Genomic DNA, 12,774 nt, shown 5'->3' with positions numbered 1-12,774 from the left:
ATGTAGACGCAAGATCTTGAAACCTGCCGTATTCCATAGGGATCGTTTAGTTTATTCTAGGATCTATAAGGGAGCTTACTGCCGCTGCGAAGGTAGATGTACTCTATTTCAATTTTTTTTACTAAGCAGTTGAGATGAATCGGTACCAGCCCTTCAAGTCGTGAATATTGATACCTATGAATATACGGGAAGAGTAAGTCGATAGAATCGAAAGACTCGAGTTACGATGAAACAAGATATAAAGTTCGAGAACAAATTAGTGCATTTAGGTAATTATTTTGCGTGAACCTGATACTATCCGTAAATCAGTAAGCGTCATCGTTCAGCTATCACAGATCCAACGGAACATTTTCAACAGGAGATATCATTTTTGCACGAATTCTAATAGATTTATAGTAAAGTCTCAACCCTTAATCTTTAGGAAAATTCATTTAAGCCAAAATAAGAATGGTATGAAATGAGAATGTGTATAACTCCAAACTTTGAAAAAAGCTGTAGGAATATCATAAACTTAGGAACTAGGAAAAATTTCAATACAGGATGTGAAAAATGGCATAAAATGCGTTAAACCTTTTTTTATCTTCGTGAACTATACATTATATTCTCCATAGGTGAGAATATAATGATTGGAATGAATTTTTATCGATGTATAATGCATCCATGAATAACTGGACAAGGGGCCTTCCTAGCCCTGCATTTTCAAGACATGGGAACACTGTTCAGTTGTCCTAAATTGTTCCTACTGCTTTAGAGGCAATTCTCCGAAGCTTCGACAAGGGCTTTGCTAGTGTATAACATGATGCATGAACCTTAATATAAAATTTTCGGTGCTACGTTTCAACCTGATTCGATGCGATTGGTGAAGTGGTACATTATCATGACCCCGTTTACACAATTATCTATTTGATTCACAACTGTTCAAGCAGTTGGGATGAACATCTAGCGCGAATGTTATTTTACCTTGCCAGCAAGCCGATGTGTCCACGATAGGCTCAAGGCAGTCTTCAACAGGCCAATTCATTCTGACTTAATCCTTTGACTTTAAGCATAGTCAATCTCTGTCCGACGGCGTTCAAGTCATCAAACTTACGACTGTGACAAAATCTTCGTAGCACGTAGCAGTCAAAGCCAACAACATTCCTTTAATGGCGTCTTGCCGATTTTGATGCAAATATATGTCTCTATTGAAGCGTACCTCAAGTTCCAACTTGCAAAAAAAAACAGGCGAAAATATGCTTGCTTGGCTCGCCTATTTAGTATAGTTAAAAGTACCTAAACTTCTACGTTGGCTGTCGATTAATAGGTCCCAGCCTAAATAACCACCTTATTGGTGAAAGTATATTCACTTCGCGGTACATGTTGCCGTTGGAAGGGTTGCCTACTCAGAGCCATTAAAATTTATAGCTTGAAATTTAAATATATTTCTACGGATTTAAATTTTTTTATTAAGAAATTCAAAAAGGTGTAACACTTTATAGGTACACTCTCTAGATGGGTCGAAACTCAGGCACATTTAGGATCTGGCGTATCTATATGACGCAGACTTCGTAAAATATACAAAGCCTATAAGCACAACAAGTAGCACTGATAAATCCGCACGATTCTGACTCTATCTCCGGATTTCACTCTGAAGCGTATCAGAGTTACAAAAAGTTGGCCATACTGTAAATATCTCTTAACCCGAGAAACACTGATTATTTGTGCGTCCCTGACTCCGGTTTGAGCGGATAAGAGTAACTCTTTTCCTGTTCCTCTAAACCGCGTCAACACGGAGATCGCATCCCTAGTCAGGAGTCGAAATGATTCACCGCAATGGACGTGAGACCTGAAAAGGGTGAAATGACTTCAGATATCTCTGCGTCATTATTATAAAGTCTCCGGTTTAGAAGTTAAGAATTCTTAATGCTTATAGAAATCATATTCCATAAATGCAACAGAGTCTAGAATCGGGGGATGTTGCAGTATTCTGAGAAATCAACGAAATCAGTTTTATGCATCCTAAGGCGTGCGACATCTAGGCTTGGATTTTTGAAAACATTGATCGATGAGCAAGCTTTTGTGCAATAGGCTTAACTGTAGTGCCTACATTTGAGCATTCTATATATTTACAATTCAGGGACACTTAGCGGTTCACAGGACGGGTAGAAAAGCGTATATACTAATCAGATTTTAGGCTTAGCTGGTATCAAGGCAAGCATCTACGGCTGTTGTCGTATCCCTTTGTCTTTTACCAGTACATCGAATGGCATACGTTTTGAATATAACGAACAGCTGCGAAGTAGTCATATATGCTGCACTCATATTTCTTACAATTAGGGGATGGTTCAGTATAGCGGGGAGTCAATTCTAATTGATGCGGTCGTCCTGAACCCTTAGTTATCTAGATATACCTTATATTTAATTACAGATTTAATTGACGCATTTTATTAATTAATTATCGTCGTTTTTGCGTGTGTTAAGCTCAACAGATCCGTAAACGGTACTTGTATTAAAATAACACTATTACTCATAAGATGATATACTGAATATTTTTGCATTTTTAATTTTATTACAATTTATCTTTGTTGCGCACAAACTATCCGACAGTGCGGGCTCGGCAAAACGATCATTAGTGTGTATTCCCTCCGATCGTTTTTCATTACCAAAACGATGATTATGAAAGGCGTTGCATACGGCGACAATGACGGCGATTACGTTCGAAAATTTGCTACGGAAAGCGTGAAGACAACAACTACATTCTCGATACGTACACTGGTTGACTATTAGGCCTGTAGTAATCAACTGACAGAGTTACTGATATCGCTGCACTGTACTTTCTATCTAAACTCACACGTGCGCTGCCATAACTGTTACAGAAAGAAATATGCTCTATTATGTGAGGTTCTTGTGAAAAATAAGTGTTGTTACATCCAACAAAATGTTATTATATGTTTATTATGTTTGTTTTGACTAAGCGAAATTAGCCGTTCATTGGAGCGCTTCCTCTGAAATAACCAGATTTGGGCAGTCTGCTATGTTGTCTTTTTCTTTGTGCTGTTGCTGTTTCGCCTTTACACTTTCTCGGTCTGATAGTCGGCATTCCTTTTTCCCATGCCTGAATAGCCGGCAGTAGTTGGAAAGGTCGATCTGCTCGTTTAAGCGGCATAATCCCCTCTCGGGAATGTTGGGAATTTGGCTGCGCGGGTCGTGAGCCTGTCATGGCCTTGTTCTGGAATTGAGGCACGGAAAATACAAACAAACCGCCGAACGCACAATAAAACAAAAAAAAAATAGTGTGCGTCACGTGTTAAGACAAAAGGAGGTATAAAGTGGGTGATATATATATATATATATAGCTATCTATGCAAAAAGTTGAGGAAGGTCCCGTTTCGTAAAGTCTGATGAAAGCGTACCAGCGGTACGGAAATTAACGTTCGAGCGAAATCTACATCTGATTACGATAATAACAACAATACATATGTTAGTAAACAATGGCACTGATGTTATGATAATTGTAAAAATGCATAATAGCTATGATATATTTAAATAATGTGTTTATGTTATTATGGCCGATGTCCTGTGGTACTCATAGTGAAATTAAGCGCTTATAATTCTAGCTTTGATATAATTTTGCGGATGGATCTGCGTAAGGAATGGCTGTCGAGATGTTTCGATTTGGTCTGTTCCTAATTAATAGGCTTACCGACTTGACTTAAATTAGCTTTTAAAACTATGGTATGATGTGGGTACAATCCTGAGCTCGTCGCAGGATTACAAGCATGCAGGACATAGTGCATTAGTTTGCTGGAAGCATACAAACAAGCACAATTAAATGAAATCCTCTAGGGATTTCTTATTGTGTTTTTACTCCAGTACAAACTACATTAACTGTTTTTATCGACTATTGCCCATAGCATGCATGTTATACACCTAGGTTCTTATAGATGGAATTAGGTGGTGACCGTGGCAACTACTATGTATAAGCATTTTCTAATGATTGTTTTTAGTAATGGCCGTGATAGATCTGTACCTGCAAGGATCCACTTATCCTCAAGACGATTATGCATATAATTTTTTAAACCTATGCTCCCAGTACCGGGTGCATTCTAACGCCCGGGACCGGCCAATTTTAAAATTCAATTAAACTTATATTTACTGAAATAATGCTGGCGACAGTGGATTCAATCTTTAAGATCACCGTAATGGAATAACTTGAGACGTTTAATACACGAAAATTTTCTGAGTCATTCTTTCATTATGGGTAGAACCCAGCTATACTCAGCATGCTTCGAAGAATTTTCGCGATTTTCTCTGTTTTCTAATTGAAATGAGTCAAAGCCCTTCTTACAGAGATGCTTATCTCATGACTTCGACGATCATGATTATACTACTTGTTCTGAAAATGTCTACGGACTTTGACTAGTGCAGTCACTGGAACTCAGGGCCAGGGCGTTTAATTTTAATTATGAATAGATCTGAAAGCAGGTTTGACCGTTGGTAAAAAGTAATTTCTTGCTAGATTAAATACGTGAGTGCAGTCGTAGAAATAGATGTGAGTTCTAGCAAAAAATACAACTCTTATCTGGTCTAATGAATTACGATGTCTCTTAACAACTTCTAAGTCAGCAACCAGCGTCAAAATGAATAAGATATTTCGCTCATTCCAAGGCTGTGAAATGGCATAACAAATAGAATTTTCACATATCCAAATCACTTACGAATATCAACTACTTAGTTTGTTCTCTGTGTATATATTCCTAAACAGTACCAACATTTTCTCTTAAACCCAATATTTATGACATAATTTTATATTATATGGCAGGCATAATGCACCTCCAGGACCTTTTGGGCGGTCTGTGTAACTTTTTGCACAGAAAAAAACTTAACAGCTCTGATTCTGTAAATATCTACCTTGCGCCTCGGCATAAGCATTTGCACTGAGGAAGTAGTCAATGCAATAGCTGAGAACATGCTCGGAGATCCGAACATCTCCGATCCTCGTCGACTGCAACAGTGCGACGTGCCATATGGTACTCTGATGTTCGATCCTATGAAACGTTTCACATCTGTTACGTGAGCCGAAGGACAGCTGGAACGCAATCCTAATCAAGTATCATTTTCTCGACTGATTCGGTAGATTCACTGATCTACCTGACTAAATCAGTGAACAAACAAAATTACCGTATGCGTGTGTACCATAGCTCTCATTTAAGATTAACCACTTTATGTAGCTAAAGTAACCATATGATGAAGACTTTGGCCAGAATTTATCATCGAAACGTTAGTTTTGTTTAACTGTTAATGTTCTGGCGAAAAGTGTCTGCGGCCGAAACTCTATCAGTCTAACTTGAATAACATGCGATTCCAACGACATAATAGTACCTGCACCATCGAAACGTCGAAGTTATTCAAGAAGAAGTTTGTTCCGAACATGTCAGTATGTTGATATGACTTAATGCCGCTAATCTGTTTCCTGCTCGACTTTTAAACCGAAAAGTTTATAGGAGTAAATCCTCTAAAATTGGGATACTACGTAGCTTTATATAGATTTCGGCAGTTATGTGATATTTATATGAATAAGCTGTTTAAGGGTGTGTGTTTCGTTTGAGCTTATGAAGAACTCTCGACATGATCGCCTAAATAACATAACGACAAGCATTACCCTTTGTAGTATGATTTTGATATTGAGCATATTCAACTAATTTGGAGCGCTCGGATGATTAAACCTCTCGCTGAAAAACACCGGGGGTCTCTTATTTGACTTCTGCCAACGGGACATGCTGCACGACAGGTGTAACTACATAAAGAGACAATACTCGACAAACCCCATACGATTTATTACAGCCTGAACCTCTTTCATCGAGAACGAATAACTCTTTCTAGTTATGTATAACAGATCCTGCAGCAGTTCCTAATAGAAGGTGAAAACGCGGTCAGCAACACGACTGGGCATGCAGAAGAGTCCAATAAGTGCGAAAACGTTATTTCGGAAAATATATTGAAACACCGTGGAGTTAGGCAGGCGATACAGCATTCGTACTACAAGTACGAGCCTACCCGCGCCCAGACCTTCCTTCTCAGCAATAAACCAAACTGTAATTTCGATCATTCGATGGTGTATTCGTGGAGAGCACACGAACACAAAACCGTTAGCAAACACATATGCCATAAACAAATTAACACGCAATGACACTTCCGTACTCAGCAATAATGTCACGCGTTTCACTTGCAATCCGCGTCTGTCCCTTAAGGTAACTTTCTGGGATAAAAATTGTTTCACATGGGTATGACTTGGACTATGGACTCATGTTACTCATGGACACAATGTTATTTGCATTGTACAAAGATGTTTCACTTCCGAGACCATTTTTCGTAATATTATAACTCAAGTATAAGCAATTAACCCTTGAAAGCTTGGAAAACACAGTGCACAAAGAGCCCGACACGGCCACATTGCCGCTGCCCCATTTCCGATGCTTCCTGGAAGTTAACCAACTTAAAAGGGCTCTTTTCATCAAACGTTACGAATTTCGATGAATTAATCATTCATTGTCAACGTCCTCTTGTCTCCTTAAATTCGTAATTAATAATCTTACTATTCACTGCCGTATTTATGTTCCGTTCGCAAGCGCACATGTGAACATACGGACCAGCAAATTGAATCTTGTCTTGCTTAACGCGCGAACTGATCTTGCCTGTTCCACTAGTTGAGTCAACAAATCCACTACTTTTCGAGCAACACCTACTAGCCGATGAGGGGCAAAAAACAGTAAAGCAGAATTCGCTTGCTTTACGACGGAGTCGCATTTCGTCGTCTTCATTATCGGTCTAAATATTGTTTGCGCTGCCCAGTCGTTTACCTGGCAGTTCTCACGGTACCCATCAGCGACCACCCACACTTACGTTCTTCACGACGATGTTGCGAGAGTTCCTTCATAGAAGAAAATAGCAGGTAATTACCGGTGAATGGCATTCCATCTGAATTTCCGCCCGAGAAATCTACACTACCCATACATCAGGTCAGCACCCCATTTGTTTTCGTAGAAGGAAGGAGTCGGTGTGAGCAGGCTATGATGTAAGTCAAGTTAGCACAATAAGGCCCAAAGGGTTGGAGCCGTAGGCTCTAAGCCGTAGAGGTTCGTTTTGAATCGCGCACCAGTCGCAGCGGCCTTGCCATGTTTCCTGAAAGGTAAGGGCGGATTACGAGGGTCTACTACATGATAACGTACGCGGTTCCTCCTCGCTTGCCAAAATCTAGCTGAACTGACACTAGCGAAGACAGTTGCTGATGGAAGCAGGCCTATGCGGGTGTGCCGAAGATTTTTTTAGGCCACATCTAGAAAAGTTTTCTATCAAAGTACTGCGAAACATACTTGGGAAACAAAGCAGTTCCAGCTGTGAATAAAGCCTAATTGAAGACTATGCGGTGGTGTACTTTGAATGTAGTGTTAATTGTAGTTGCGTGGTATATGCATGCTACGAAAACAGTGCACGGTGCCAAGACAGAGAGAAAAACTTATTACAGTACTAAAGAACTGGAATCACATTCGGTTAGAGAGAAACGCGATCAGGATAAATCCGGTCAAAGGATATCTGAAAAAAATGAAGGGTTTGTCTCTGTACTATAAAGTTGATGCAGCAAAAAGTTTCTGACTGAGCATGGCGTTTTCAGGAAGTCGTTCAGTCGACTAACCCAAACAATAGATACTCGCAACTCAGTTTAATAAATGTCTGATAGTTTCCGCTCAGATCTGAGTGCCGTATGGATCTGAACAGGCTATATTATGTCCGTTTTGCTGTCGATCTATTCTAAATGCTCGATTGTGGGAAGCTTCTGCCTGTGGGATTAAAAAACCTCCTAGTATCAGTGAGTCCGCTCTCGAAGCAAGCGCTATCCTTGAAATTCATGAAACAACGATAGAAATATGAGTTGCATCTATAAGTTAAAACTTAGATTATATTTGAAAATCGACCTATAGTTAAATGAAAGTGCACATAAATTGCGTTAAGTTGAACAACTGTGACGTGTCTGTATACCAATACGCTCACTGAAGCCAAATTTTGGTACATCAGCGGTATTAAGGTGAAATGCTTACTCTTACTATCTTTTTTTTCTAGTGCAATCTATTTGTGACAACATGGCTAGCTTGCATATAAGCAGGTACATAAAAATCTAAGTCAAGTCTTAGTCTATTTTACCAATTGCGGCGCCTAAATCAATGAAAAAAAACTCCGATGTTTACTTTCATTGCTGCGTTTCAATGATTTTCAGATACAAATACCCGCGCTTTCTTAATCAGCGTACCTCGGAGAGAGGCATTGCGTTGTAATACTTATTCTCTACTGCTTTTTACCGTTCGTTTTAACTAGCTTTACACATTTTACTTTTCATGTTGACGTAGATCAGTGCCTCGATAGCCAAAACTTGGCCTAGTAAAAAGTTTTGAAATTGACAACTTACAGGTTCTGTCTGCATCGGTATCTCAAAGTGCAGCGCTTTACGGAAGTTCGTAAAATAAAGCTTCAGTACTTTCTATATATTTGTACGTATGTCTGTTCGTTACGATGCAACATATATTCGAAACAGAAAGCAACAGTTGCATTTTAAACTAATTCTGATAAAGACAAAGGTTAAGTAACGCCTATACCTATCCATATCCAGTCATCATTTCAATCCGAGCTTTGACAAAGTAACTTGGTAAAAGACAGCTATCAGTCGGTACCCTTACCTTATTCATCCTTCTCGTGCCTTCAAGTTTATCTTTCAAGAATATCAACACAGTTGTTGTCTATAAGAGAGGACTGGTACTCCTCCATTACATAAATGGACATATGCTTATGTAAAGTTATGTGCAACCGACCCCTACATTAATATTGCGAAGTTTTATTTATAATGGACTGGAGAGTCCTGGTTGAATTGAACGATATAATTTTTCTATGGGAATTGACGAGCTGAATAGCTTTAAGCTCATACCATGTTTATGCTTTAGCTGCGATCAGCCCAACGATATCTTTTGTCCTATAATCTATCATTATTATATATATTTTTTTTAAAGTACTATTCTTTGTATTGTACAATCACCGCCACGTATATATTTGTTGTTTCGTTATGGGCTCTTAACGCCATAAGGCAGCGAGGGTTGAAGGCGCCAAAAATAGTCATACAATACACAATTCAGACATCTGCTACTAAGTGCTGTGAATATCCGATGCTTCGAAAAATACTATTTTTCTATAATTTCTAATGTATTTTAAAGCGTTTTTTCTGCACAGAAAACTTTCAAATACCAAAAATTACATTTCTGAAGCACTCGAATTTAAGTTCGAGCACTGGAACGAACGAAGTTCATGATTTGAGTGTCTATGAGTTATATATACAGAAATCTAAACGCTTTTTTAATTTATTGCTAAACAATGGCATTGCAGACGATTATGATGCGGCGGTATATGAAAAAGCGCTGTAAAAAAACTCGTGCTTCCAGCAGAACAGAATAAGTCATAGGGAGTAGTTCAGGCGGAAGGAGAAATCTATTTCAGACAGTTTAAGTGATTTTAGGACTTTATGCGTTCAGGTTGACTGCCTGCTATGAATACTATAAATATGCAACACTTAACAAAGCCGATATATGTCATGCTGAACTAACCTTAGAAAGCATTCAAAAATTCACTGCACTGACCAAATAAAATGTTTTTTAAAACTCTAGATCCCCAAAGTTACAACAGAGCCTACTTTGTGAATAAGCGTTATTGTAGTATTTTTAAGGCTGCGTTTCGTAATGTAAAAAAGTGTTGTTAGCTTACATATTTACTTACTTGAATCTGGATATTTTGAATCAAACATAATAGTCAAATCAGGCTTCTTTTTATCTAATCTGTCTGAAGAGCTGATGCCGCCAAGTCAGCGAATCGACTCTTTCTGCCGCTGAGAAATTTCCATCTCTGCAGACCTTACTTCTTTTTTGTTAGGAATTGTCTCTCTTATTTGTTTCCATTTCTCCTGTACTCTCTGGTTGTTCATAGAAGGTATGCGAAGCCTATTACCTTCTCCATTAAAGCTCTTTGAATATTAGCGCGTTTAAGGTTTTGGCGAACGTGATCGAATGCATCATATTGGGCTATCAGCTAGCCCCCTTTAGCAGATGACAGCATCTGTCAAGATAAGGACTTTCAAAAATATATACTACTCTATTATAGAGTGGTATATATTTTTGATAGATTTGTAGAATTGTATGCTATCATATGCAGCGGTCTACTTCTTGATGCTGGGTAGAACGTCTTCGTACACATTACTTTTTACTGACTGCCATCGTCCAACTATTAGGAGTCACCTAGAAACATAGTGGAAGGCTCTTGCTAGAGCTGCCAAGCTTCCGTGGCGAAAAAGAAGGTAAAAATATTGTGATCCGGCACTGTTAAAACTGAACAAAGATAAATACAGGACCCCGAAACTCTTGTAGGGTGAACTTCAAAAAAGTCCAAGGATAATCAAGTTTTCAGAAAAAACTCTTTGTTTATTTTGGAGTTCCCTTAGAGAGTGATTTCCGTGGGAAATTATATTTTCCAATACCTTAAAAGACCTTGCAAGCAAATAAGCAAACTTGTACCATGTTCAGCCCGGATACATACAAAAGCATTTAGTGAGAATTTTGGTTTTCTTGCAGAAAGGGCCCTTGAAGACTATAATTTATTTAACGTCGTGCTATATCTGTTACATTATTATATTTTATAGTTGCCGTTAAATATTGTCGACAAATCTCTTCGATGCATTCCGTGTACCAGGGTCGTTAGAAAACCCCAAATCGACACCACAGGTTCTTCTAATGATAGACGTTATATTGGCATTCACAGGGTTGATCGTCGATCAAGTTTGCCACGAACCCAGCCCAACGGAGCATCGATCATCACGAACAGAGAACAGGGAATTAGCGCTTTGTTAAGAGGAAAGATTTTTTTTGATGAAGCTCTTATAGTTCATGAGAACTTGGCGTTCAATACGATTACCGTTACTCCACATACGCCAATATCAATAATGAATAATTATCAGGACACATTTGTTCAAGGAAGACACCGATCTCGACTATCTGTCACGGGCCAGATGGAAATGTTTCACGAACCAAATATTCCCTTAACTGGGCCGTTACACAATGTGAATGCGCCTTCGCTACATAATCAGGTAAGCTTGTTCACTGCCGGCCCATTAAAGGCAGTTGAAAGCAGCGCCGTTGCTCCCATGGAATCTCCACCGGCTTACAATACCTTTACTATCGACAAATGGGCAAAAACCCCTGCGGCAGTTCGCCTAAACCCTAGGTGGCTAAGTAAAATAGATGTGGATAATTCGCTTATGAATGATTTCATGAAAAAGCTACAACGAGGCAAAGTTGTTCCGAATAATCTCAAATCACTGGGAGTAGAACCTCAATCGGAGCAGTCTATTGAAAATACATTTCCAGTATATGTACCACACCTGTCATATTTACAATGTGTGGGATCATTGTTACTGCCACAGGCCCTGGATGCAAAAAAGACTCGGAAATATTTTTACTTTATCCCGCATAAAGCACACCTTAAGTACCGTGTCATAACTCCAAAGGAGCTCATTACCAGAGTACCTTTTACTAGCCGTAGGTATCGAAGGTTTGAAATGAATAATTCGCTGCTCAAATTTATCGGCGGTGATCGAAGTGAACCGAAAGTAATGTCTATTTCCCTTCGTCATCAGGGCCGCCCAGCAAATTTTATCAAGGGCGGCTTGGCGCATGGCTCAATGGGATTAATAAATCCTTATAACAAATTTGTACACAGGCAACCCGCCACCGACCTTGCTGTGTCGCAAACACACAGCGTTCCTCAAGTGCGCGTATCATCACCGCTGTTTCATAGCTTCTCAAGTTTTTCTAATACCAACGACCCTAGTGCAAAGATGAAATTTCGGGAGCTTGTCGTGCCCTACCCAGGGACCCCATCTTACTTGCCACCCTCTATTGCCTATCACGTTCGGCCAAATCAGTCCTTTCACTTCAATCAACCACTTCATAAAATCGTGACTTTTAACAAACAAGTTCCATCAAACATGCTCAACTACGATTTGCTACCAACTGGAGGAAGATTAGCGCCGCTTACACGAAGACAGCTAGTCTTCGGTAAAGGTATGGCGGAATCGGGCCCGACGAGTAACGATGTTCACCCACCACCCTTTTACCCTGCTCCACTGGAACATTTGTCGCCGGATATAGTCCAACATTAGCAACTGCAAAGGCACTCTCCTAGAGACCGCACGCTGTCGCAATCGCCGCCGTCTCTGAAGACACTGCATCGAATGCAATAGTCCTAAACGAAAATTCAAGTCTTCACAAACAGAACAACCCTAAGCCATGCAAAAAATCTGCCGATGAATCCTGACAAATGAAAAGCACTATTTGATGTCGCTTCAAGAAACTATTGACGGCCAAACAAATCAAGCTTATGCTTATCACCAGAGGCATCGTCGCGCGCGCCTCAAACCTTTCGAGCCATCATCACCTTGTGCAACATCAGTAGCAATAGCAACTGTAACAATGGTCGAAACAGCAAACACAGTGGCACCCGACATCTCATTGGTTCCAAATTCATTGATGGACATCACTTGCATGATATTGTCTGCCAGGCGCGTCGTTCCACACAGGAATTCTAAGCAGTTTAAAAAACCATCCACATAGCCTAGGCATACACAGAAATAAAACTGTCCAACTATCTGCCGATCCGTCTCTTATGTGATAAATCATTGAGGCACACGAGTAAAACTTCAATGGGATG

At 39.6% G+C, this 12,774-nt stretch overlaps 1 protein-coding gene and 1 long non-coding RNA gene across 2 annotated transcripts in view; one reads left to right on the top strand and one right to left on the bottom strand.

Annotated features, from left to right (window-relative positions):
• LOC111259730 (uncharacterized) overlaps nt 1-12,715 on the top strand; it is a gene marked incomplete at its 5' end in the record, with an annotated part of 43,043 nt that extends 30,328 nt beyond the window's left edge. The window contains 2 exon segments of the mRNA XM_086967995.1: nt 10,828-11,152; nt 11,785-12,715. Of these exon segments, the coding sequence (XP_086824121.1) occupies nt 10,828-11,152; nt 11,785-11,862 (403 nt within the window). The 3' untranslated portion in view covers nt 11,863-12,715.
• LOC147753589 (uncharacterized) lies at nt 2,909-7,587 on the bottom strand. The gene is made up of 2 exons (XR_015310719.1): nt 6,576-7,587; nt 2,909-3,208 (listed from the first exon to the last, which is right to left on the bottom strand). It is a non-coding gene; the product is annotated as an uncharacterized LOC147753589 (long non-coding RNA).
• Nucleotides 12,716-12,774: the final 59 nt, after the last annotated feature.

This window comes from Varroa jacobsoni, unplaced genomic scaffold (assembly GCF_002532875.2).
Source record: "Varroa jacobsoni isolate VJ856 unplaced genomic scaffold, vjacob_1.0 scaffold_359, whole genome shotgun sequence".
Lineage (NCBI taxonomy): Eukaryota > Metazoa > Arthropoda > Arachnida > Mesostigmata > Varroidae > Varroa > Varroa jacobsoni.
This window is presented reverse-complemented; position numbering and strand designations above follow the sequence as displayed.